The sequence below is a fragment of the Convolutriloba macropyga genome, chromosome 9, assembly GCF_964194025.1.
Source record: "Convolutriloba macropyga chromosome 9, txConMacr16.3, whole genome shotgun sequence".
In the NCBI taxonomy this organism is placed as follows: domain Eukaryota; kingdom Metazoa; phylum Xenacoelomorpha; order Acoela; family Convolutidae; genus Convolutriloba; species Convolutriloba macropyga.
Window position 1 is genome coordinate 31597933 of NC_134476.1, and position 27600 is coordinate 31625532.

Below are 27600 nucleotides of genomic sequence, written 5' to 3' on the forward strand. Positions count from 1 at the left end.
TATACTACGCTGGATGGGCTTGACAATGATACTACTCACAACTCTGTGCGATGAATATATCGATTGGTCAAAATTGACTAAGCAAAAAACTCATTTGCGTATATAGTTCCTCCCCCCTCAAGAAGAGCCGGAACAAAAAATATCAGAAAACTGACTCTCTCTTAATCAGTGTTAATTTCCATAAAATTGAAAAAAAAAACACCAATCATTTTATACTGAAAAAAGAGCGTTTGAAAACTATTCTTAAAATTGGTTTATATACCTCGGATATGCTCTGTTTCGGAATTCAAACCCTCATCCGCACCCCTGAGAAGGATAAAAGTTTTCAGAAGCAAGTTTTGACTTTCTCCATCGCAGATAGTTACTTCGTACAAACTAATGTCAAATAAGAGTTCGGTTAAACATCTTGCTGTTCTAGATGTTTATCTTTCTGGCAAAAATTTTTCCAAAAAATGTTGGATGTTTGTTCAAACTCTGGCCTATTATTACTCAACTGAGCTGGATAATATAAAGATGAGCATACATTTTTCTAACTCCTAGCTTCCTCAAAAATGTACTGAGCATCAAAAGACGAGTTTGATAGATTTAGTAGGTTTTTGCAGTATTTGTGAAATGTGGGTTTGAGTACATATTCATGACAGCAGGAATCCAATTGTAAAGATTGATCCAGGAACCATAACAAAAAAGCACAGAGATTTTTGTCATTAATTTTTTTTAAAATTTTTTGCGCTGATAACCTTACAAAGAACAAAAAGTTATGGCAGAGAAAAGAGGAAGGAAAGCATTTTCTATCTAGTCAAATCACAGTTTGTTTACCGTTCTGTTATTCAATAAAAATCTAGAAAATTTAAACTCGATAATTATACAAAATGCATTTTTTTATTTTTGACAAATTGATAAACTTTGTAATAAAATGATCTATTTCGCAACCATTTCGAAATTTGAATGTTGTGTTTTGTTAGACGCGCAGCAATATCTGTGCTGATCTTGATCTCACCATGGTTCCCTATGATAAAAAATGTTTTAGATTTTATTGGGGCGCGACATTTTTTTCAAAACACAAAAGTTTTTGTAAATTAGGGGCAAATATTTCACATCACGGCGCAATTAATGACTAATACTTTTTACAATAAACGAGACCCAACAAGAATATATTAGGGTTTCAGAGATAAGCTCAAGGTTTTTAAGGCTCTGACTAATTGTTTTCGTAAAAACTTAATGCACTTCTTGCGTTTTTTTTCGATTCTTATACTTTTTGTAGCCCAGTGACTTAGTGTCTGCAATAAGAGATCCAGTTAGTTTTTAGAAATTATAAAAGAAAATAGACAATTTTTTTCAGTTGTTATTTTATGTCTGTTATGACTTTGAATATATTTGTTTTGAGAAATTGTCGTAAATTTTCGAAATCTGCCCCTATTTTTACCTCATTTCTTTCAACTTTGGGCGCAGTCACGGTAACAACAGACACATACAGAAGTCGACGTCCTGTGAGTTATATGTTAACGTCAGGAACAGTTTTACATTTTGATTCCATTTTGTTTCCTTGTCGAATTATCATTTTAGTGACAAGTCCAATTAAAAGAAAAGATTTTTGGCAAAATTCACAACATTGGACAGAGGCGTGTTTGGATATGTTAATCTTTTTTGTTGAATAGTTTAAGCGCGATCCATTCACAGCGAACACAGCTATCTCGCAAAACAATGTGGGTTTTTTATTTTGCCTAGGTTTGTCTTTCTTTTCGTTATTGTATGCCATATGCACAATAACGACAGATTTTAGATGCTTTCCCAAGACGTATAACTCAACCTAGTTGATTTTCAGTTTATAGCTGTTTGTTTTAGTGACCTTCAAAATAAATTTAAAAAAATTCTCTTTCTCCTCTGCCTCCTCTTTGCTTTTTTTGTCACGATGTAACTCAATTTCGCCCATTGGAAGTCTCAGTTACTTTTATTCGTTTGAATATGTTTTTGCGATTGGTTTTACGCTGTGACAGATTGCTTCCACCATTTAGTTGCATAAAAGTTTTCGAGATTTCTACACTGTTCAAATTTTATTTTTGGATTTCTTTTTACTGTCATGTCTAATTTGTCCTTCCTTAAGGAAGACTCGTTGGTCTTAATATGAACAAAAAATGACATTTTAAAGTTCTTGCAGGTAAAATCTTATACTTATAATTCCTTGAACAGTGTCATGTCCTAAAATTGTTTGAAGTTTTGACTTCTTTATTTATTTGTTTCTTTTTGTGGGCTCGTGACATTATCTCATTATTAACATGCCGAATTGGCTTTGCGATGTGTTGAAACCTAATTCATCGTATCCTGCTGTAACCCTAAATCTGTTAGGATTTTTGAAAAAAATTGTTTTCAAAAAAAAAAAATTTGAATTTTTGAGCTTCATCTTTTTTGAATACCTTTTCGGTCAATTTGAAGCTCAGTCTCTGTAAACACATGTCAAAACCCGTTTCCAGTGAGCTATAATTGAATATTTTTAACAGTTTTAGTTTCAAATTTTTGTTTCTTGGCTTTATGACTACGAGATTTTATAAAGTTTTAGGTTTTTATATATTTGTGCATTTCAAAAGATTTTTGGTTTCTTTCTTAATTATGATAATAATTGTTGATCCCATTGGCTTTCAAGTTTTGCACAATCAAAAAATAGATAATGACAAGTATCAATTGCTTCTTATGTAGATATAAATGAACATTTTAATGATTTCAGTTTATATTTAATGACATTAATAAGTGCGACAGTAACTTTTTTTCAAAAATGGAAAATCGTTTTTGAACTTCGCACCTACTTCTTCTTTTTTGTCGACATGTTTACTAGTCGCATTAGGGACAGATTCCATATCTTCTCTAACGAAACATAGATCAAGTTACATTGTTATTAAATAATATTGGTTTTTTTCTGATGCGAGTTTGTTTTTGTTATGGTTTATAGACATCGAGTTTTGGTCGTAAATAATGTTTGTAGTTTGATTTTTAATATTGTTCATTCTAGTGGTCCTATTATCAACACTTTTCGTCGGCCCTCTAGCGTGGCATTGTCGTATTTCATTGGTTGTTTATTGAACGATATGTATGTTTTATATCTCTTCATCATTTGGTAGCGAATTAAATCAAGAATATGGATGATCAGGGTTCGAACATTATGTGCGTACGCTCATTACCGAGCCTCCTTGTTCTGTTTTAGAAATCTGTTCCTTCTTGTATTTGGTCAAATTTCTCATTATAATACTATCAAAAAATTAACGAACCTTTTCTGAAAACAATTTTTAACAAAGGATAACTTTTATTTTGGTTAAAACTCGTTTATAACCGTGAGACTCTGCTAACGTTGATTTTTTTTTATTTGTTCTCTGCTTTTCTAGAATCGGATGATCAAAATCTGCAAGAAAATTCATTGAGATATTTTTTCAATAGTTCTGTTTAGAATAATTTTCAGTTGAATTGCGGAAGTTTTAAGATAAGAATTCAAAAAAAGAATAAAATTAACTCGCAATATGTTGAAGTGAGTTTTCTAATTTTCTTTTCGGTTTTACTGGAATACGAAACAAACGGTTCAAAAAGTTGATTAAATTTTGTGTCTTAACCAATAAATTATAATCCACCACTCGTTTTAAGAACAATTTGCGTTCTAATTTTGGTCTTTCTTTAATTTTTCAACAACTGAAGAGGCTTAACAAAAAGCACAATTGAAAAAAAATCTGAAGTTCGAGCCAGTTTAAATTTGCTTCTGAGAAACTTCAATAAAGTGGCAGTGAGTGAACAACAAAATGGCTATGTTAATGAAAGGACAAGTTAAATTTAATATTAAAAAGTGTTCTATTTTTTTTTTAAAAAAAACTTTTTTTTAATTTTTCTATGGATTTTTCTATTTTTCGCTATTGCAAAACCGCTTTAAGGTTGTTTTTTTCAGCGTACATTTTAATAGAGATATATTAATTAGTGAAACAATTTATTGCTATCAGTTTTTATCCTATGAAACTGAAGAGCTATCTCGGATATGTTTTTTGAATGAGCTTATAAAGATAGACAGCTGTTTTTTAAAGTTTTTTTGTATCTTCTGCTTTGAATGTAAAAAAGTGATAGTTTGTTTTACTTTATGCATGAAAATTGTGTTTAGAGTTACAATAAAAACATACATACATATTTTAAAAATTACACCATGAACAATTTTTCTTACCAAAACATTGCATCAACTTTTAGACAAAATTCGCGTTTCTTAACATTCGAATGGCTGAAAAGCTTCAACTCGATATTTAGACAATACACCACAAAAGTCTTCGACTGGGTATTTAGACAAAATACCACGCTTTGATCTACGATATCTATAACTTTGTTTACTCTTACATTGATCAGACAGACTTCTCGCGTTTTAGGGCCGACGACAACATTGTTTTTATGGGTTACATGACAATTAACCAAATTCCATTTTACCCAATGCCATTTTACCCAACGCCATTTTACCCAATGCCAACTTACCCAATCCCAAAGTAACTAATTTTGAGAATTACCCAATATCTTTGATCTGATTGTAATTAATGCCCTTTTCAAGTTCAATGCAAAGTGCGTAAGAGAAAGCATAAATAAAACCACTCTGCCATAGTCTAAAGCAAATGGCGCCAAGCATGCATTAACAAAAGCGAAACAAGAGATTAAATTTCACCAAAATGTTCAATGTCTATTATAGGTGGCTCTTTTTTATCTTCTGTTAAGTTTTGCCTATTATGGCTCCGGTTGATTGCTGATCGTGTCGGCAGGGACAATTGTGTTGCAATATCTGACGCAATTGGCTGAAGGTTAATTGTAATGATCAAATTGTTTACTGGATTCTGCTCGGTTCTGGCTGTTTTCTTCATTTTGCCCACAATCTTTTTCGCTTCAACGTGCCCAGGAACAATTTCATGGTGTGTTCATTTTTTGTGGATAACAGTCGTTGGCGGTAATGGCAGCTATTTTGCATTTGTGTGAGTTCCACTTTGAACATTTCCAATGCGTTGTCGTTTTTGTTTCTAATTTCTTGTGAAAGCCATTGCCGTCAATGATCAAAGTCAATCTATCTCGATGGGACGTACCCCAAGTAATTGAACTCATTCTATGCTTGTATTTTTGTCAAAATTTTGTTCAGAATGATGCCTCAAAATGGTTTACTTGATACATTTTAGTGCATGTGGTTTTTGCGTCCTGTTTAAATTAAGTACAATCTGTTACCTTATCTCTTGTTAATTGTTGACTGGTACCTTAAAGGATAGCATGATTATGTTTAAAATAAGTGCACTTGGTTACTTAATACCGTGTTTATTTTTGGCGGGTACCTAATTGTTCAGATTAAACAAATTATTGGATACTTATTGTAATTTGGCATTGGGTAAAATGGCATCGGGTAAAATGGCATTGGGTAAAATGGCATTGGGTAAAATGGCAGGTTGGGTAAATTGACATTGGGTAAATTGGCATTGTGTAAAATGGTATTGGGTAAATTGTCTTGACACCGTTTTTATGACCAAAACAGATTGTAGCAAAGTTTTCGTACGTTTGAAAATTGAATGCGTTGACAAATTATAGTAATCAAAAACCAATAATGCGGTGGAAACCAATCATAAAATCAACGGTATCAACAAAAACGTTACCGATCTCGTCAATTTTTGTCACCTAGCTTAACTGGGGTTTCCATTTTCAGCCAAAAAATTCCATTAACCACGTTTAGGAGAGTTTTTGATGGAATTTTACTTTGATTTGATTCATCATATCTTCCACAGATTCATCACTCAGTAAGAGGATGAAAAAAATGTTTTTAAATAAAAATGAAAAACGTAAATTATTCTAAGAAATGCAGTCAAAACGCTTAAGACTCTGTACCGCAAAAATTCAACCTAAAAGGTGTAAGGTTTATCCATGATGCCCGAATAATCTCTTCTAGGTGATCTGGAATATTTCGACAATAAGATTAGGTGTAGACTCATTTCTTAATTTTCAAAACATTTCAAATTCATCTTCAAAGCTGAGAACTAATGTTCAGAGTTCTGGTCGAACCGAGAAGCGGAAGATCAAGCATGTGCAATACACTGGCTGGCCAGACTTTGGCATCACAGGTCACTTCAACAAGATAGAGGCCATTCTGGACAACCTCACTGACTTCCTCCAAGATCAGCCGATGATGTCTGGATCACCCGCAGACTACTCGATTCCCGTTGTTCACTGCAGGTTAGAAAATGTGGAGTCTGACCAGACCATCAAGACCATAATGAGCTCTGTTCAGAGGTTGGGGAATTAAGCACAGGTGGCATCAGATCTACCTACCTTGGTCGCTTACATTGGATGCCAAGCCCACTTGCTTTCTGATCAGGACTTCTGAACATTTTCTGGAAAAGGCGTTGTGGCTATCCAGATAAATTTGTCCCCCGTTTTCACGATTCATATAACATTTTAACGACTGAATATAGTTACGCAAAATGTGGAAGTAAATTAATTATATCGTGGAGAAAGCCTACGTTTTGTCACGTGTATTTACTGATAAACGTAACCCGTTTCCACAATTTTGAACATGTAGATGATATATGTAATCGCAGAACTGCTAATTGTCATATTAAACCACAATTAGTATCGAGAAAAAAAGTTCAGAAAGTAATCACCAATTGGTCTTTTTTCATTTCAGTCTAATCTTAGTTAATCGGATAGAGTTACTTATAGTGTGGAAACTAATGACTTATGGCGTGGAAGTTAGTGACAAAAGACTGTCCCCCAAGTTTTCACGCCAGCACCGAAAACACGTTTTGTTAAAGTTGCATAGATATCCAATTTTGAAGCAAATTTGAACTAGTTTACCTAGTTTAACGCATTTCCACACACACTTACAACTCGTATCTTAAAACATAGGTCGTAAAAATTGTTGATAAAATCGAGTAAGTACAGACAATTTTTCAAACATTGCCCACATAAAGGGCATCTGGACTCTTGCTTGGCTATGATCAGATTAATCAGACTATAGGTAAAGCACTGTTCAGAGCTTGCAGACTCCGGACCGGGCTCTCATCAGACTATATGCAGACTGTAGAATAACCTCCAGACTGGTCATTGCGTCGGATTTTACCCCCAATGCGTGAATAAAGTCACAAAGACCAGAGTCGGCTCGGATCGTACACCTCAACCTGCGAAAATCAATTTTAGACGTCTAGTTCTAATAGTTTTAACTTGCGAGTAACAAAAACGGTAATTGTTTTGCCCTTTTATTATGACAGACAATATTTGGTAACAGACAATAATTCTGATAATATTAATCAAAATTTTGAAATTAAGCTGTTTTCACAATTGACTTTATTTCAGTGCCGGTTGTGGCCGTACAGGGACCATTGCGAGTCTCCTCTACATCGCTAAACTAATACACAATAAGGTTAGTTCTTCACTTTTGTTTACTCCGAACAGGCATAAGAAATTTACTGTTAGGTTTTATTCTTAATACTCTTTAAAATAGTGTTATGGCAATGTCAATGAAATTGTTTACAATGAAAATAAAGCAAGCATGCATGCGTACATTAGATTAAACAAAGAATTGACAAAAAGTTGAAAATCGAAAAAATTAAGCAAATCTGAGTGGGTCGCGAAACTTAATATGCAATCTAAAGCATGATTAAGCTTTCCAAAATCTTGCCATGTTGCATTGTATAACATTTTGATATTATGTACACAACTGCAGGATCCTTGCATGGGTATCGAGAAAGAAGACATTTGCGAAATAACCAAGAAAATTTACCCTTGACACAGCAAGTCGTGCCCAGTTGCAAAAATTATAATGCACGTTTAATAAGGTTCAGCCAATATCATACGGTTATCAAGAAAGAAAAAACGAAAGGATGTTTGAAATTTGAGCTCTTTTTAGTTGATTAAGCAAGAACTGCGCCTAAGTTATCCTGTAAATTAAATTGTTTGGTTGGATGCAGACTGGGTAAATAAAAAGTTTGAACATGACCGCCAAGGTAAATGCTCTAACAAAGGTCCCATAAAACTCTGTAAAAGCTGATCAACAAACAAACCACAGTAAAATGAAGGCATATAACATCATCCAAAATACCTACCGCACTGATTATATAGAGACCAATTAGACCATAATAGCTGGATGATAACAGGGTAGGTTACTAATTTAAGAAACCGTTCGACTGCACAATCCATACTGCGAATGAATTAACTATTTTAACCATAATAAGTTGAACCCCCCCCCCCACTTTGTCGAGACTTGTGCAAGTGTAACCTTGGGCTACTAAGGTGGCCGAAGTCGAGTTAGGAGAGAGTGTTAGCGGAAAACTTCGAAACTAATGTGCTGAATGCGCTAAAATTACGTCAGGTATGTGTTGAATTTGTAGACATAGTTTTAGAATGTGCTGAAACAAATTTTTTCATTACTTATTTACTCATTTGTTGCAAAATCCCAGAATATTTTCATTAGAATTCAAAAACTCCTGAATTCAGCTCCTGGTGTGCCACAAGGAACTGTTTTAGGACCACTCATTTTTCTTTTATATGTGAACGATTTCTCATCTAAAATAAGCACAACAGAAATTCGCAGATGACACAAGTATTGTCTGTTGTGGAGAGAAAGGTAAATTACATATAAAAGTCACGGAAATTTTACAGAAAACAGAAGAATATGTAGAGATGAACAAACTAACTTTGAATACAAACGAAACCGAATTAATCTTTTTCTCGCGTGATAATTCTGATTTCGGATCTATTTTTTACAAAAACGAAGTTCTCACAACACAAAAAATTGCGGATATCTTGGTATTCAAATTGACAGGAATCTTAGTTTCGAGGAGCAGCTCAATAAAACCTTGAAAAAGATGGCTCATGCTATAAGATCAATTTACCTTATAAGACATCAAGTTCCCCTGAACGCGCGCATTCTTCTTTTAAAATCACTTGTGCTTTCACACTTATCATTTTCGGCAATCTTTTTTCAAAATTTATCTGCAAAACACCTAAAACGCTTCAACCGACAGATTAACTCTGGTATAAAGGTGTGCTTTCTACGCAAAAATTATAACAAAGCGAGAGATCCGCTAATTCAGACAAAGACCCTACCAGCTGAGCTAATAATAGCAAAAGTGTCGCTAAACAAGTTTCATTATGATATCGCTAGGCCAGAAAATTCTGAAAATTTTCACGGGTGTCTGAGTCTTCATCGAAATACTCGAACAAAACAATTCAAAATTAGACAAAATGCCAAAACCAGCTTTGGAATGAATTCCATTGTTCGTCAATGCGTACAAAAATGGATTAAGTTACCACATTGGCTTCGGTTGGCAAAAATGGAAACGTTTTTAAGAAAACGTTGACTGATTTCTTGCTCTCACAACATGAAAAAATTCCTTTGAATAGTAACGTAGGAGCTTTAAAAGTTATTTTTATCTTTAGGAAGAAAACACTCGAAAATTTTATAATGTGATTCTTTAAGAAAATTGTTGATGTTTACTATATTATTTTGTTTGAATGATTTGAAATAATTTTTGTTTCAGGTATATTTAACCGGATGGTTATAATTTTAATTTACTTGTTGCAAAAAAAATCCCACAGCAAATTTCGTGTATAATTTCAGCAATTGAGAAAAAAAATGTAATTTCAGCGCAATCCCTGCCTGGTATCCTCATCTTTATTTTTTAAATTCCTTTCATAATTTTTGCATGCATTTCGATAAACTTCAACTATTCAGCACGTTAGCAAAATTTTAGCTCTTCAAAAATAAAGAAAATTTTAATGCTCTTAGCTTTTTGCCTATAAGCAATTGAAAGCGATTGATACTTAACTTCCTTCTTATCCAAGCTGAACATAAAGTTTTTGTGTCTTAGATTACCAATACTTTAGACCTAAAATTTAATTTTATTTGAACACCTGTTTAGTCCGATTAAAATCCACTGTTTTTGCAAAAGTTTGTTTGCTTATATGCACCTAGAAAGAGATTTTTCCTAAATTTGTTTCGAGGCACCATCAACCCTGACCAATATTGGTCAACCCATGGTCGGCCCCTACCATTAGAGCAGATATAATGTCTTTTCATACCCAAAATTGGTCTAACACGAACTTTTTATAGGTCGAGCTCTCAACTAGAGTTGTTTCAACCATTGTCTTATCTTAATCGTAACGACATTATTTAAGAGTCTCTTTCAGGAACTGCACGAGGAATTCAGTTTAGTGGATCTGGTGCTGCAATTGAGGCGAGAGAGGCAGAATATGGTTCAAACTAAGGTTAGCATCTACGTGTCCAAATTCTACCCAAAATTCCCCATGCATCAGCGGGGCCCGGGGACAGTTTCGACGTGGGAGCGATGACATAAGAAAAGTTAGGCGGTGAAATTAAAAAAAAATGAGAAGAAGAAGAAGAAACTTATTGAAGCTTCTCCAATAAAACATAGGAAGTATACTCCCCGGGCCAAGGCGTCCACCCATATTCCACTGTCATCAAGCGAGAATAAGGGTGTAAAACAATTTCCACTCTTAAATATCTGAGAAAGGAGCGTCAGAGTGTAATTTTTAGAAATTTACACTTTTTTACACTCTTTACATTCTTTACTCCACTCTTTACACTTTCTACTACACTCCGATTACACTCTAAAAAATAACTTATGATTACACTCTTTAGTCGAATTTATAGTAGGGAAAAGAGTAGAAGAGTGTAAATTTAAAGAAATTACACTCTTAGAAATACACAACAATTTTAAACAAAAATTACCCGCGTAGAAATACACAATTTTAAAGAAACATTACACTCTTAAAAATACTCCACAATTACACTGTATTTTTGCTTTTACTTGAGCTGCAATCACTATATTGGGCAAGATTTGCTTAAAAAAAAAACAAAAAAAATTAAGATATTTGCCACAACTATTTCCTCCCAAAAAAGATACAATGGGCAAATAGCGTAAAATTGTATTTTAAATCATTAACCAACAGTGAGGCTCAATTTTAGGAATGGTGAATACCGAATTGCTTATAAGAGACCTGATATCGTTTTTAATTGGTCAGTTTCAGCCTATACAAAAGGTATCGAATCTGACGCGTGGGAAGAAACTGAGCTACTTTAGTTCCAACAAATAAAGAGAGCTGAGTGAGTTTAAAACGAGCTGATGAAGATTTAAGCTGTTAACAATTTACATTTTCAATCATTTCAGCATTATAGATGAACTAAAGTTTACACTGTTTGGTTGGTTGCAAAGACAGTGGTATTTGTCATACCACAATAGATGCAATACTTAAAAAATTTTAAATTCAGCTTTATTTCAAGCCCTGGTCCAGAAAACCGAACAAAAGAGACGCAGAAAATGAACGGTATGTTTGTTCGCGTAAGAGTTCGTCGGTATACAAGCTCTTTTCGGTATGATCAGTTCTAAACGCAAGAAAATTGTCGGTGTTTTTGATCTCATAGATTCGGTATGTTCGGTTTGTTCGACCGTAGAAAAATTTGATTGTCTTCGTTTAAAATGTGGTCAAATGAGGTGAAAGATTTTTAGTCTCAGGAGTTCCGAACGTAGCCTTAGTCTTTGATATAGCTTCAATTAGTTTCAAATACAACAATACCAAACATTTGGAGATAAATTGTCAAGGTTTCCAATTTTTTGGGTTATATCACCTTTACCAATACGGCGACCTCATGTTTTTTTTAGTTTTTTGTTTATTGTTGCAAAACATTTTGAGTAAGAATTTGTTTGTTTGTTCAGAAAGTTTGTGTTAAAACTGATGAAATTAAGAAAAAAATGGGAGACCTTTAAAGTCATTTTAATTTTCATTAAGTAAACAATAATATGACAACAGAAAATTGTCTCCTGATTTTGAAATTTTTGAAATTTTGGAAAAATTGGAAAGGAAAAGAAAGACACCATTATATCGCCTGCAAACGCGTTGCTTGGCTTTGTTTCTAGCTCTCAATAAGATTTCAAGGTTGTCATTTTTGTAAATCAAATATATTATGTTCTGAAACCAAACTTGGAGAAAACTACGCAAACTAACCTTGTCAAGAGCTAATAATTTTTTTACGGAATGTGCGTTGGACAAAGAAGCATAATGCACCCACTTTTTACGTTACAAGAACAAATATTAGTTTAAAAATAAATTTTCGATTGGACTGGTTCCGAATTGATTCAGTTAAGTTTATTTCTATGTGCTCTTTATAGGTTGCTTATATGGTCTCAATAATCATAAAATCATCAAAAGAAAATGTTACCCAATTAACCTGAATAGCTGAGGATAGTGATACTTTTTCAGTGCACTATCGTAGCAGTTTTTTGCATCATGAAATTGTTTTTTGCGAGTAATTTTCACAAGTTTTCCTTATGGATGTGTGAACTGCGGAACTGCGCTTAAATTACACACTAATTCCACCATAAATGTAAAAGAACAAGCTTTTCTTTTTTTATAATTTTCAATTTTGACCAGCGTAGTCAATATTTGTGGTTCCATAGATCAGTGCTCAGAATAGTGTTCTGAATAGTTCCAGAATTAATTAAAAGAATTTTAAAACAATTTTCACTCTTTCCACCATTATTTTGTGTTAATAAAACTCAACCCCGTGTCATGTTAAACCTCCAAATTACCTGTTGTGAAATTTTTAAAAACTGGTGCATCGATTATGCATCAACACGCAGACCATTTAAAACGCATTTTCAACGCAAATTTTGGTACGATTTGAGCGCGCTATGCAAAGCCATGAAACTATGCAAAGCCAATTTTACATTCTGTTTTAAATCATGAATCAGCACTGATTTGTTCGGGTGCCATGCTCCGGGAACCTTTAACCGATGTGTTAGGAGAATATCAAATTCCCGCAACACAAAAACATCTAAAACAAGCAATACATTTTACGCCACGAAGCGCGATTTCCTTTTTCAGTAAAAAAAAATTGTTGAAATCTCAACGTAGGAAGTGCAGCTGAAATTGTTTTCAACTTATACGGAAAATTTTTTGGTCTTCTAATCCTTGTTGCCGATACTCGATGTTAGTCTTTGTACGATCTTGGAAAAATCTTGCAAGATCTTGCAATGCAAATTTTTATACAATCTTGCAAGATTTGCTTGTGAAATCTTACAAGATTCTTGCAAAACTAACATATTACCAAAAAAATTGACGTGAAAATAAATTTTAGTGATTTAGATCCAGTATGCGTTCCTGTGTGAGTACGTGGCTCAGTGGATGCTTAAGAAAGAGATTGCAAAGTACAGCAACAAGGAGAACAAACAACAACGAGAACATCTACTACCTTCATCTGACACCCTTCCCGAGCCAATAACAACAACCTTAACCTACGGTAGGCTAAAAAGCAATTTGTCATTTTCTCATTTGCAAGATTGCACATTTTTGAGATGCTACCTAGTTCTAGTCCTCGACTTATGAAAAAACTCTAGTAAGGGGAGCCTTATTGACTATAATTACACGGCCGAGCACCTTGTTAAAGTCGAGGTAAAGTCTTTTCGTTGCTCCAACTAAGGTCTTTTCATATCAAGTTACCCGGGTCAAAATTATACCCCCTGATTGTCCCGAAACTCATGTAAGTGTAGGGGGTATTTGACTAAGGGGGTAAAACGATGTAAAATTAGGGGCTACCGCGGATAATGGAGTAAATTTTTAGATGCCACCCCAAAAAAATTACCCCCTTTCTAAGCTATGTAAAATTAAAGGTAAAATTAAAGGGGTAATTTTATGGGGTAAAACGATGTAAGGTAAGAGGTTAATGGGGTAATGCGGAGTAGATTCAAATAGATTGACCGCCAGGAACTGGGCAATCATGGATGGCTTAGAGGCTAAGAGAACCGGCTGAGGGTACAGAGGTTGCGGTTCAAGACTTTCAGTCTTCGAGTATGGGGCTAAAACAATGTAAGATTAAGGCTTCCGAAGGGGATAACTACCTCTTACTCTTATATCATGCAAATTACCCACCATTACCCCCAAAAAGATGTAAGAGTTTTGAGGGGAATTTGCATGGTGAGCATGATTTTTTCATATGGGGAGTAAATTATTATTTTGGTGTCGCATTTCATTCTGTGGGTGACACGCATCCACGAACAACTCCAAACTAGCATTGCAAAAGGCAGTCAATCTGAAAAGAGTTTGAATTTTGCCGAAAATCCCACGAACACTTGACTTCTTGAGATGAATTTGACGTTGCAAGTAGAATATACTACAATTCTCTGAGGCTGAACAGTTTTACGCAGCATAGCTCTTATAATCATAATTTTTCAAAAAAATTAGTTTAGCGTTTGAAGGCTCATGCTTGTTGACTACCTTATATACAACAGCGGAAGTGCGTGAAAAAAAAATTGAGTCCAAATAAAATGTTTGGATCCAGCTAAAGGCAAGCAATACTATTGGGCCGAGCTAAAGTCCAGCAGCAAAAACTTAGGTCCAGAAAAATTTCAACAGTAAGAGCTTGTGTCAAGCTAAGGTCCAGTAGCAAAAACAAAAGGTTAACTAGAAAGGTCTCGGGTTGAACTAAAGTCAATATGACCACTAAAGTCAAGTTTTAGTCTTTCCAAGCACTATTTAAGTCGACCATGATCTTCTTAAATTTCTTTCGGATCTAGTTTGCTCTTTTCGCAGGTTGAGGCCTAAAACTTGGTAGATTTTTGGAACTAAATGTCATGTGTTTGGAACGAGCCCTGACTAAAAAGCTAACAAAATTTTCTCTGTGAAAACCTTTTTTTATGGACGGAAATAAAAAGCACCAACTTAACGCATAATTCTTTAATGTTTTCAAAATGAGGTTAATAATTCTTCAGCCTTCAGTTTCCAGCATAAGATCTATAGCCAACGCCAAGTATTGGTCAGATCTGTTCGGGGTTCTGACAGGGAGTCCAGAAAATTCAAACGCGCCTTCCTGTCTTGTCAATGCCAAATTTTAAAATTTTAGTCTATTCCTTCTAGCCAAAAAAAATCATTACAGTTTGTTCGGTCTGACTAATTCCAATATTTTGTTCTGCTCAGCCTGGCCAACAGCTACATGTTGTTTGACCGGTCTCGCCAGAATCCAATTTTCGGTTTGTTCAGTCTAGTGCAAACCGATTTTTTTTATTCTGTTAAGTCTGGCCAGTATCCACTTTTTGGCTTTTTCAGTGTCCCCAATGCCAATATGTCGGTAAGTTTAGTCAAGTCAAAGCTATTTAGATAAATTAAAGCTCTGGCTAAATTGTATTTTCTCACGAGTACTTGAAACTCCCACAATTATAATTGAGTTGAGAATTTGCAAGTTCTATGCAAAATATTTTGCGGTTAAAATTCTGCTTGAAACGCTAGATGATTCGCAATATTGCTTCTCATCATTTTCACAACAGGTGCTGCTATTTCGACTCATTTTAACGTTTTTTCTATGCCAAGAATAAATGTCCATGGTGAAGTGCCGGACCTAAGACAGGTATTGATAAGACCAACATGGGTTGCGGACAGCTAGGCAGGTTGCGACCAATTTAATGGTCTGACCAATACCATATTTTGCTCTGTTTGTTCGGGCCAAAACCAATTTTTGTTCTGTATAGTTTGCTAAAAACCATATCTTGCTCTCGCTGTTTAGTTGGGTTAATACCCATGTTACTTCCTCGCCCAATGCCCTCACTTTGTCTTCTTCAAGAAGTTTGTTTTTTTACATCAACGCAACTTATTTCTTATTTGCTTCGAAAAATGCCTGTATCATAGTTTGCTTAACTTGACCTAAACCGTTTAATTTTATAACCTCTATATAGAACAAATATTTATTGACTAATTAGTCATGAAACAAACCATATGGACTGATATAGAAGTCTAGCCAAAACCAGTAAAATTCCGGACTCGAATGTTTTTGTTTGCCCAACAGAAAGTTTTAGGCAATGTATGGGTACAAGAGTTTTAAAAATCTTCATATTGTCGGTTCTCTGCTTAAATAAGCTCCGAAGAGTTAAACATGCGTTGAGAAAGATGTGAATAAGCGGATGGAATTAAAAGATTTTTCACGTTTCCAAAATGTCTTGAACTAGCGCCTCTTTTTTACAATTCAAAGAATTTGAACTTTATTGGGGCACTGTCTTTTTTTAAGATCTGTTCACACATTTTTATGCTTTTTGAAGTCAAATGGAATTGTGATTTTGGTCACGCCGAAAGAAGAAGTGGAGCGAAAAAGCGAGTGGTTTTGCGGTGCGCAGTTTTTTTCCTCTAATTTTAAAGTAGAGTGAGAAAACGGTGTTAGAACGAAAATTCGCTCTCTCGCTAGTGGTTTTTTGTTCACATGCGGCAACTTCACTTTGATTTTTACTGTTTTTTTTCAATTTCTCTTAATGGTTTTCCCAATCCATTCATAGTTCGTTCTAGGCCTAGTTTTTTGTGTGCACCAAATTTCCATTTCTCGTTAGTGGTTTTTTGTTCACATGCGGCATTTTGACACTGATTTTCCGTTTTTTTTATCTGATTGTTTTGGAAATGGTTTTTCCAGTTAACTCATAGTCCGTTCGAGGTCCAGTTTGTTTGTTAGTCAATGAAAATTCTTTGAATTGTACGTCTTTGAATTGTACGTCCTGCTATGTTTTTCATTTTGTTCCTCCAATGCGCTACAAGTCCCTCGTTTTTGGAATTGATAAGCGTAATTACCGTGGAAGTTCAATACTCAATTTTCAGTCTGGTTATGACTGGGGTCCTTCTGACCAATAGGTGTCTGGGGTCGCTGGCCTCATTCTGGGTCAAATTTTACCAGAAGCTACGTAGTGATAACGTGTAATATACAATCTATTTTGCAGTGGGTTTTTGCTATTCGCCACATTCATTATTTGCATGTGGGAGACATAATCCGCGGTAGCAATGTCTCTCATTTTCTAACAAAATTATTTAAAGGCATTTTGTAAATTTAGATTCCGTTGTGATGTTAGTTTTCTCCAAAAAACGTGAATTTTCACGAAACTAAAAGCAACTCTCCAAAATTCGCAGCTATAGAACTCCGTGATATAAACCGTAAGGCAGTTAGATAAAGAAACATAAGAATTTAGATCTTTAACAATTTAAGATGGAATGAAATTTTAACAAACTAAACACAAAAATTTAAAGATCATTGTGGGTTCTTAAACGAAACAATAAAAAATTCATTGGCGAAGAATAGGTTGCACACTCTTGTTGGAAACGAATGCTTATCTTGCAAGGTCTTGCGAGAATCTGGCAGAATCTCGCAAGACGATACATCGTCCTGCAAGATTTTCTGCCAGATTCTTGCAAGATCTTGCAAGATAGCCACACGTTTTGCAAGAATCTTGCAAGATAATCATTCGCAGAAAAATGTCCTTACACTTAGAGAGACATCACATTTAGAAAGAAAACGCCCATAAAAGCAAATTTCTCCTCATGTCTAAGAATACGACTGAGTTGTCTGATGTCACAAAATTTGTAGAAAAGATGCTTGAAAAGTTCCATATGAGCGCAACAAAACGGATTTTCAGTCATTTTCAGTCGATGTCCGCTACTTAAAACTGGTTATAGTACATAATAAGCTTATGTTTTACTTCAAACTTTACTCGTTGCTGTATTTTGCTCAAGCATGAATGGAAAGTCCGATAGCAAAAATGACCAATTTTTAAGCAGCTCGAACAAGAGAGAACAAGTTCAATTTTGTGGAAAAAGCCGAGCAGAAAAATAGGCTCAGTTCACTTTCTGGAAACAGTGTGTGATCAAATTTGTTAATACAATCACCGGAAACAAACACGATTGCTTCGCTTAAGCAATTCTTGCATTTTTAACCTAAAACACATGATAAATCGGTGCAGACCCCTGGTCTTGTTCTTTATCAAGCACTTCTTTAAACTTCGATAACTACTAATAAAGTCTAAATCTAACGTTTCATACCGTCAGCGTCAGTTGGCAAAAATGACTCTTCGCTATTTCTCCGAGTTTTCTCAGTGATGCTGTCTAAATTGGAATTACGTTGTCCGGTTAAACATTTTTCACTGTGTTCGTATTACCAAGTATAGAATATTCTATACTTGGTAATACGAACACAGTGAAAATTGTTTAACCGGACAACGTAATTCCGATCAAAACGATTGTTCTCAAAAAAATAAATAACTGCTGCAACCTTTCGCTAAGATCACCGTCCAGTAACAATAAATTATGCATACCACAATATACTATATGTCTACAACAGTTATAGAATCAACATCTGTAACACCTTCGAGTATCATTAATTTATTTAATCTCTTCAAAACTGTCAATTTAAAAAAATTCGCTCCCGAAAAATTTTGGCGACACGAGGGGACAAGTCAACAACTAATTAGTTGTATGTTTTCCGACAGAAATCAACAGATATTAGGTAAAATTTACAATGCCTGACTGAAGAAAAAAATAACAAAGAAAATTTAGTAGTGGTTCAATTTCCGTTTTTTCATTATAACCATGGCAATAGTTCCTCTGTTATTCAAACTTCATGTAGCCTCTAATGCATAAAATCCAATTTAAGACCTCAGCTTATGAAAAGACTTAAAAATTCTATTCCAGGGGGTTCAATATTGACCAAAATTACACAATCGATCACTCTTTTAAAGTAAAAGGGCAAAAGTACGTTCATGAGAATTTTAGCGTCAAGCATAGTCTTTTCAGAGACATTTTCGTTCGAGCATGGTCTTTTGTGATGAGTTGGGTAAAGTTTTTTTCTGCTCTCGTTTAGAAGCAGCAGCGGAGGAAAACAAATCAGTTTTTTTATTTTTTTTATTTTAAAATCAGTTTTTTTGATTTTTTTTATTTTAAAATCAGTTTTTGATTCGAAGCAAAGTTTGACCCACAGTTGAACACTTCCAGCAGACTTATGAACAAAATCAATTTTTTGAATGAAGGCCAAATTTAAAGCACATTGGAAAACTGCCAACAGACGTAAAAACAAAATCAGTTTTTTTAGTCGAAACAAAAATTTAATACACAGTTGAAAACGGCCAACAGGTTAAAAACAAAATATTTTTTTTGGGTTGAAACAAAACTTAAAACACAATTGAAAACTGCCAACAGACTTAAGAACAAAATCAGTTTTTTGAATCGAAGCAAAATTTAATGCAGAGTTGAAAACTTCCCACAGACTTTAGAACAAAATCAGTTCTTTTAGTCGAAGCTTAACTTAATACACAATTGGAAACTGCCAATAAATTAGAAACAAAATCAGTGTTTTTATTCGAAGCAAAACTTTGGGTCAAAGTAAAGTCCAGATGCAGAAAATTGAATCAAAGCAAATCCCAGACCTAGGAAATTGCGTTAAGTAAAACTCTAGAATAAAAAAATTGTCGAAGCATTTAATGTGAGCTAAAGTCTTTTCATTGTGCAATTTGGGCGTAGCAGGGTCTTTCCATACCCACTCTAGATCAAACACTGATCACAACTGGGGTCAAATAGAACAAGCGAACAAAAACTCCTCGCTCTTTTGGATTTTAGTGTTCATTTGGTGCGAGAAATTTTGGTGCTCATTTGATCAGAGTACGTCCGCATAAAACATTGCGCTAGCTGATTAGTAATGTGTTTCATGACAGTTTTCTCAATAGTCGCATTTTAGCACGTTCATTAAACCCAACTTCTACTAAATATCGGCAATGTTCCTGGGATATTTTATTTGACCTACTCTGATTGAATCCACCTTTTGCTCAGGGGAGTGCTTGTGATCTCATTTGGCAAATTCCACGCCCGGGTCGAGGTTTTTTCAAAAAAATAATGTAAGATTAGCGATGAATAGCGGTCAACAAAACTTCTTTAACAGCAAAACGCCCGAATCTTTTAGCGTTGAATGCAGTGAAAGCGGTGAATTTTTTTAAGATTTGCGGTTTTTAGCGGTGAAAATTTTTTTACAGCATTCACCGGAATTCTTACAAAAATCAAACTGCCGTGCAACCAGTCATCTCCTGCATGTCAGCAACTTATTATTCGGCTATGCCATCTGTCCTGTTCTGAAATGTCTGTGAACTTAAGAGAAGCGTTGAAATTAGCGGTGAATATTTGTAAGTTTTACAATTTTTGTAATACAAACACAATGAAAATTGTTAAACCGAACGACGTAATTCCAATCAAAACAATTGTTCTCAAAAAAAATAAATAACTGCTGCAACCTTTCGCTAAGATCACCGTCTGGTCACAATAAATTATGCATACCACAATATACTTTATGTCTATAACAGTTATAGAATCAACATCTGTAACACCTTGAGTATCATTAATTTGTTTAATCTCTTCAAAACTGTCAATTGAAAAAAATTCGCTCCCGAAAATTTTGGCGACACGAGGGGACAAGTCAACAACTAATTAGTTGTATGTTTTCCGACAGAAACCAACAGATATTAGGTAAAATTTACAATGCCTGAATGAAGAAAAAAATAACAAAGAAAATTTAGTAGTGGTTCAATTTCCGTTTTTTCATAATAACCATTGCAATAGTTCCTCTGTTATTCAAACTTCATGTAGCGCCTAATGCATAAAATCCAAGTTAAGACCTCAACTTATGAAAAGACTTAAAAATTCTATTCCAGGGGGGTCAATATTGACCAAAATAACACAATCGATTAAAAGTACGTTCATGGGAATTTTAGCGTCCAGCTTAGTCTTTTCAGAGACATTTTCGTTCCAGCATGGTCTTTTGTGATTGGTTGGGCAAAAGTCAGTATAATTCAGAATATTCATATTAAAGTTTTTTTCTGCTCTCGTTTAGAAGCAGCAGCGGAGGAAAACTACACTGCGTTGCACCACTGCTGCAACCCTGCTTAGTTCACAGTTAGAAAACTGTCAACAAAATTTTTTTAAAATCAGTTTTTTGATTCGAAGCAAAAGTTGACCCACAGTGGAACACTTCCAACCGACTTATGAACAAAATCAGTTTTTTGAATAAAGGCCAAATTTAAAGCACAGTGGAAAACTGCCAACAGACGTAAAAACAAAATCAGTTTTTTTAGTCGAAACAAAATTTAATACACAGTTGAAAACGGCCAACAGGTTAAAAACAAAATGTTTTTTTTGGGTCGAAACGAAACTTAAAACACAATTGAAAACTGCCAACAGACTTAAGAACACAATCAGTTTATTTGAGTCGGAGCAAAACTTAATGCACAGTTGGAAAAAGCCAACAGGTTAAAAACAAAATCAGTTTTTTTAGTCGAAGCAAAACTTAGTGCACAGTTGAAAACTGCCAATAAACTAGAAACAAAATCAGTGTTTTTATTCGAGGCAAAACTTTGGGTCAAAGTAAAGTCCAGATGCAGAAAATTGAATCAAAGCAAATCCCAGATCCAGGAAATTGCGTTTAGTAAAACTCTAGAATCAAAAAATTGTCGAAGCATTTAAAGTGAGCTAAAGTCTTTTCATTGTGCAATTTGGGCGTAGCAAGGTCTTTTCATACCCACTCTAGATCGAACACTGATCACAACTAGGGTCGAATAGAACAAGCGAACAAAATCTCCGCGCTCTTTTGGATTTTAGTGCTCTTTTGATGCGAGAAATTTTGGTGCACATTTGATCAGAGTACGTCCGCATAAAACATTGCGCTAGCTGATTAGTAATGTGTTTCATGACAGTTTTCTCAATAGTCGTATTTTAGCATGTACTTTAAACCCAACTTTTACTAAATATCGGCAATGTTCCTGGGAGATTTTGTTTGACCTACTCTTATTGAATCCACCTTTTCCTCAGGGGAGTGCTTGTGATCTCATTTGGCAAAGTCCACGCCCGGGTCGAGGTTTTTTCAAAAAAATAATGTAAGATTAGCGATGAATAGCGGTCAACAAACTTTCTTTAACAGCAAAACGCCCGAATCTTTTAGCGTTGAATGCGGTGAAAGCAGTGAATTTTTTTAAGATTTGCGGTTTTTAGCGGTGAAAATTTTTTTACAGCATTCACCGGAATTCTTACAAAAATCAAACTGCCGTACGACGGTTCGAACCACTCACCTCCTGCATGTCAGCAACTTATTAATCGGCTGCGCTCATGGGAATTTTAGCGTCCAGCTTAGTCTTTTCAGAGACATTTTCGTTCGAGCATGGTCTTTTGTGATTGGTTGGGCAAAAGTCAGTATAATTCAGAATATTCACATTAAAGTTTTTTTCTGCTCTCGTTTAGAAGCAGCAGCGGAGGAAAACTACACTGCGTTGCACCACTGCTGCAATCCTGCTTAGTTCACAGTTAGAAAACTGTCAACAAAATTTTTTTAAAATCAGTTTTTTGATTCGAAGCAAAAGTTGACCCACAGTTGAACACTTCCAACCGACTTATGAACAAAATCAGTTTTTTGAATAAAGGCCAAATTTAAAGCACAGTGGAAAACTGCCAACAGACGTAAAAACAAAATCAGTTTTTTTAGTCGAAACAAAATTTAATACACAGTTGAAAACGGCCAACAGGTTAAAAACAAAATGTTTTTTTGGGTCGAAACGAAACCTAAAACACAATTGAAAACTGCCAACAGACTTAAGAACACAATCAGTTTATTTGAGTTGGAGCAAAACTTAATGCACAGTTGGAAAAAGCCAACAGGTTAAAAACAAAATCAGTTTTTTTAGTCGAAGCAAAACTTAGTGCACAGTTGAAAACTGCCAATAAACTAGAAACAAAATCAGTGTTTTTATTCGAGGCAAAACTTTGGGTCAAAGTAAAGTCCAGATGCAGAAAATTGAATCAAAGCAAATCCCAGATCCAGGAAATTGCGTTTAGTAAAACTCTAGAATCAAAAAATTGTCGAAGCATTTAAAGTGAGCTAAAGTCTTTTCATTGTGCAATTTGGGCGTAGCAAGGTCTTTTCATACCCACTCTAGATCGAACACTGATCACAACTAGGGTCGAATAGAACAAGCGAACAAAATCTCCGCGCTCTTTTGGATTTTAGTGCTCTTTTGATGCGAGAAATTTTGGTGCACATTTGATCAGAGTACGTTCGCATAAAACATTGCGCTAGCTGATTAGTAATGTGTTTCATGACAGTTTTCTCAATAGTCGTATTTTAGCATGTACTTTAAACCCAACTTTTACTAAATATCGGCAATGTTCCTGGGAGATTTTGTTTGACCTACTCTTATTGAATCCACCTTTTGCTCAGGGGAGTGCTTGTGATCTCATTTGGCAAAGTCCACGCCCGGGTCGAGGTTTTTTCAAAAAATAATGTAAGATTAGCGATGAATAGCGGTCAACAAACTTTCTTTAACAGCAAAACGCCCGAATCTTTTAGCGTTGAATGCGGTGAAAGCGGTGAATTTTTTTAAGATTTGCGGTTTTTAGCGGTGAAAATTTTTTTACAGCATTCACCGGAATTCTTACAAAAATCAAACTGCCGTACGACGGTTCGAACCACTCACCTCCTGCATGTCAGCAACTTATTAATCGGCTGCGCTCATGGGAATTTTAGAGTCCAGCTTAGTCTTTTCAGAGACATTTTCGTTCGAGCATGGTTTTTGTGATTGGTTGGGCAAAAGTCAGTATAATTCAGAATATTCATATTAAAGTTTTTTTCTGCTCTCGTTTAGAAGCAGCAGCGGAGGAAAACTACACTGCGTTGCACCACTGCTGCAATCCTGCTTAGTTCACAGTTAGAAAACTGTCAACAAAATTTTTTTAAAATCAGTTTTTTGATTCGAAGCAAAAGTTGACCCACAGTTGAACACTTCCAACAGACTTATGAACAAAATCAGTTTTTTGAATAAAGGCCAAATTTAAAGCACAGTGGGAAACTGCCAACAGACGTAAAAACAAAATCAGTTTTTTTAGTCGAAACAAAATTTAATACACAGTTGAAAACGGCCAACAGGTTAAAAACAAAATGTTTTTTTGGGTCGAAACGAAACTTAAAACACAATTGAAAACTGCCAACAGACTTAAGAACACAATCAGTTTATTTGAGTCGGAGCAAAACTTAATGCACAGTTGGAAAAAGCCAACAGGTTAAAAACAAAATCAGTTTTTTTAGTCGAAGCAAAACTTAGTGCACAGTTGAAAACTGCCAATAAATTAGAAACAAAATCAGTGTTTTTATTCGAGACAAAACTTTGGGTCAAAGTAAAGTCCAGATGCAGAAAATTGAATCAAAGCAAATCCCAGATCCAGGAAATTGCGTTTAGTAAAACTCTAGAATCAAAAAATTGTCGAAGCATTTAAAGTGAGCTAAAGTCTTTTCATTGTGCAATTTGGGCGTAGCAAGGTCTTTTCATACCCACTCTAGATCGAACACTGATCACAACTAGGGTCGAATAGAACAAGCGAACAAAATCTCTGCGCTCTTTTGGATTTCAGTGCTCTTTTGATGCGAGAAATTTTGGTGCACATTTGATCAGAGTACGTCCGCATAAAACATTGCGCTAGCTGATTAGTAATGTGTTTCATGACAGTTTTCTCAATAGTCGTATTTTAGCACGTACTTTAAACCCAACTTCTACTAAATATCGGCAATGTTCCTGGGAGATTTTGTTTGACCTACTCTTATTGAATCCACCTTTTGCTCAGGGGAGTGCTTGTGATCTCATTTGGCAAAGTCCACGCCCGGGTCGAGGTTTTTTCAAAAAAATAATGTAAGATTAGCGATGAATAGCGGTCAACAAACTTTCTTTAACAGCAAAACGCCCGAATCTTTTAGCGTTGAATGCGGTGAAAGCGGTGAATTTTTTTAAGATTTGCGGTTTTTAGCGGTGAAATTTTTTTACAGCATTCACCGGAATTCTTACAAAAATCAAACTGCCGTACGACGGTTCGAACCACTCACCTCCTGCATGTCAGCAACTTATTAATCGGCTGCGCCATTTGTCATGTTCTGAAATTTCTGTGAACTTAAGAGAAGCGTTGAATTTAGCTGTGAATATTTGTAAGATTCACAATTTTTGCGATGAAAATTTTTTTCGCCGCATTCTTGTGATAGCGCTGAAAAATTTTTTTCGTTGCACTCCGCTGGTAGCGGCGAAAAAATATTTCAACCTCAAAAAAATTTTTTCACCGCATTCATCGCATTGAGCGCAAATCTTACATTTTTACTAAAATTTGCCGCAAATCTTATCTCTTAGCAATTTTTAGCGGTGAAACCTCGACCCCGAATTTTCCGAAAGTTTGGTTAGCAGTCATCTGCATCGCCAAGAAATGCCGTCACTAAACTCTGATGTTTCGAAGCTGAAGTCATGGCCCTTTAGGGGGACGTGCAGTTATGCAGTTGGGCGCAACTGAATCTGCTGCTAGCTGGAGCAACTAAATCTCTCGCGCGTTCTCTTTTTTTGTAATTTAGGTTTACTGATTATGCTCATTTTTGTGTTTCTTTGTGCTGAATGGGACTTTTCAAGTGATCAGAAAGTTGAAAATGTATGGGTCTAAAAAAACGGTCCGAAAAAAAATGACCGCGCCCTACGTCTGGCCAATAGCAATTTTTGGCCTGTTCTGTCCAGCCAACACCACACCCCATTTCTATATTTTTGGTCTTGTCGATAACCCCATTTTGGTCTGTTTGGTCTAGCAAATGCCGACATTCCTGTCTGTTTTATCTGGCCAATACAAAAATTTTTGTCTGGCCATGTTTTTAATCGATCTCGTAAGAGAGGTCCCAGAAATATACGTGAATCATGAAGTAGAAGTCCGAACGCAGATTAGGAGAAACTGAGAGCAGATAAGTTGTTAAAAAATTTTCTTCCTGCAATTTAATTAAAACTATAAAACATTTAAATAAATCACTCCATCTTTTTAGAAGAATTTCCGTTCTGTCTCATTTTGTAACGTACTGTTTTCTCCCAATCAAGTATATGCGCATTTATTTGAATTCCTTATATAAATTGATACCATATGAAATAGTTGTTTATGTGTCTCTGCACTATATTCAGACTTCATAATTGATCTGTTAAACAGATATCATATTTATAAGTAATTATTATAACCGCGAGAGCTTAAGTTGTTTATTTGACATATGTTAGCGAAGTAATGAAAATTTTTGTACTCTAATTAGAATGAACTAAATGAACATAACATAAATTGTAATGATGAAAACAAGTTAATCATTACAGTTTTCTGAAGCAATCTTTTCTTCTCTACTTATAAGCTGTCAACCCAGCGTTTCCAAAATTAGAACGCAAAATCTATTCCTGGTCTCGTTAGAAGAAAAGACATATAACTCAGATAAAATCTTTATTACATTGCACATACAATTTCAGTTACATAAAAGAAAAATAACAGACAGAAAGGGTATATAACATGGTAACAGGAGTGGTGACAGCTTATCACTCTCTTACCTGACGCCATACGCCTGGAAAATTACCCACAACTCATATAACTATCCTTAAAGTGACGCATAGGCAATTCGAGAAAACTCTTATCAACATATAGTCATCAAATCAATGGCAGACAAAACGTATCAAATTTTTCTGCGGAATTAAGCTTAGCATACCGTCAAGAACAATTAGCTCCCATTTTTTTATCGGTGGGACTGAGAACTATCAAAAAATAAGTATTAATATTAACTCTTTTGATAATCATCAAAAAATTGTAATAGCGAAGAATGAAATAAGAAAAAAGTGCACTTTGACTTGGCCAAGACAAAATTTGACTTAATTACTAAATATTGAAACAATGTCGATTGAAATATCAGTTTATCTTCACTTGATAAACAGTTAAGATAACCCCAATTATCTTCGAACTCAAACCTTTAGAATTGGCTTGACCTAACTCAATTTTAAATCAACAATAATTCTTTTTCTATGTGAAAACAGTGTTCAATCAAAGTCTTGATTGCCGATAATGAAAAGACTACTTTGTTGAGTCCACAAACACCAATTTAGATTGCAGATTTGTGTTATGAAATATATGTTGTCATCATTCTCATTATTTGCATATACCTACCTTTTCATCAATTTTTTCTATCCTTACCTTGTCACCTCTGGTACTCAGATCAGAATTAGCCTTCAAATATCCCTTGTGAACAACACTTGAGACAATTAATGAGATCCACCAAACTGCAGAACAATAAAAAACCGAAGATGAACATTTGAGGGATTGGACGTCTGAGCACGTCTGAGCAACGACACAACAAATAGGAAAAGGAATCTGAACCTAACAAATACTGTAAACAATTGAGAGAAGAGAAATCCTTGTGGTATTGGAGATCATAAAAGGCTATAAATTCCAATAAAACTCAGATTGAGGTGCTAATCTAGTTGTTTATTTGACATATGTAAACGAAGTAATGAATTTTTATACTCAAATTGGAATGAACTAAATTAACACAACAGAGTCTGTTTATGCCAGCCGAAAAAATTCAGTAGATCACCTTATTTTGGCAATTCCCGTGACAGACATTTTGTCTGACTAAGACGCTCGGCTCTTGCGAGAAATTTCGACAGTTAATAAAGACTTGCTCCTAATTTTAATAAAACTATTAGCAACAAGTCAAGCAGCATTCGATCTGAGTAACGCATAATTGTTTTCAAAGCCACAAACAGAACAGACAGAAGTTTTTCAATTGAACATAGAGGTCTCTTTTTCAGCAATCCGTGGAGATATGATAGAGACATTTTTTTAAGTTATGAAAAATTCTGAAACTGCCTCGGATCCTGCAGATGCAAGATTTGTCATGAAACCTCGGAAGAACATCTGGCACAGTCCTCATGCTTAGTTACCCTATATTTTAATGACCGATTCACTGCA

General features: G+C 34.9%; 1 protein-coding gene across 3 annotated transcripts in view; it reads left to right on the plus strand.

The window, feature by feature from the left end:
• LOC142345730 (receptor-type tyrosine-protein phosphatase alpha-like) overlaps positions 1 to 27600 on the plus strand; it is a 74249-nt gene that overhangs the window by 23249 nt on the left and 23400 nt on the right. For all 3 annotated transcript variants that reach the window (XM_075398017.1, XM_075398019.1, XM_075398018.1), the window contains exons 7-10: positions 6023 to 6207; positions 7327 to 7393; positions 10162 to 10239; positions 13138 to 13291. In XM_075398017.1, the coding sequence (XP_075254132.1) occupies positions 6023 to 6207; positions 7327 to 7393; positions 10162 to 10239; positions 13138 to 13291 (484 nt within the window). The remainder of the gene's footprint in view (positions 1 to 6022; positions 6208 to 7326; positions 7394 to 10161; positions 10240 to 13137; positions 13292 to 27600) is intronic.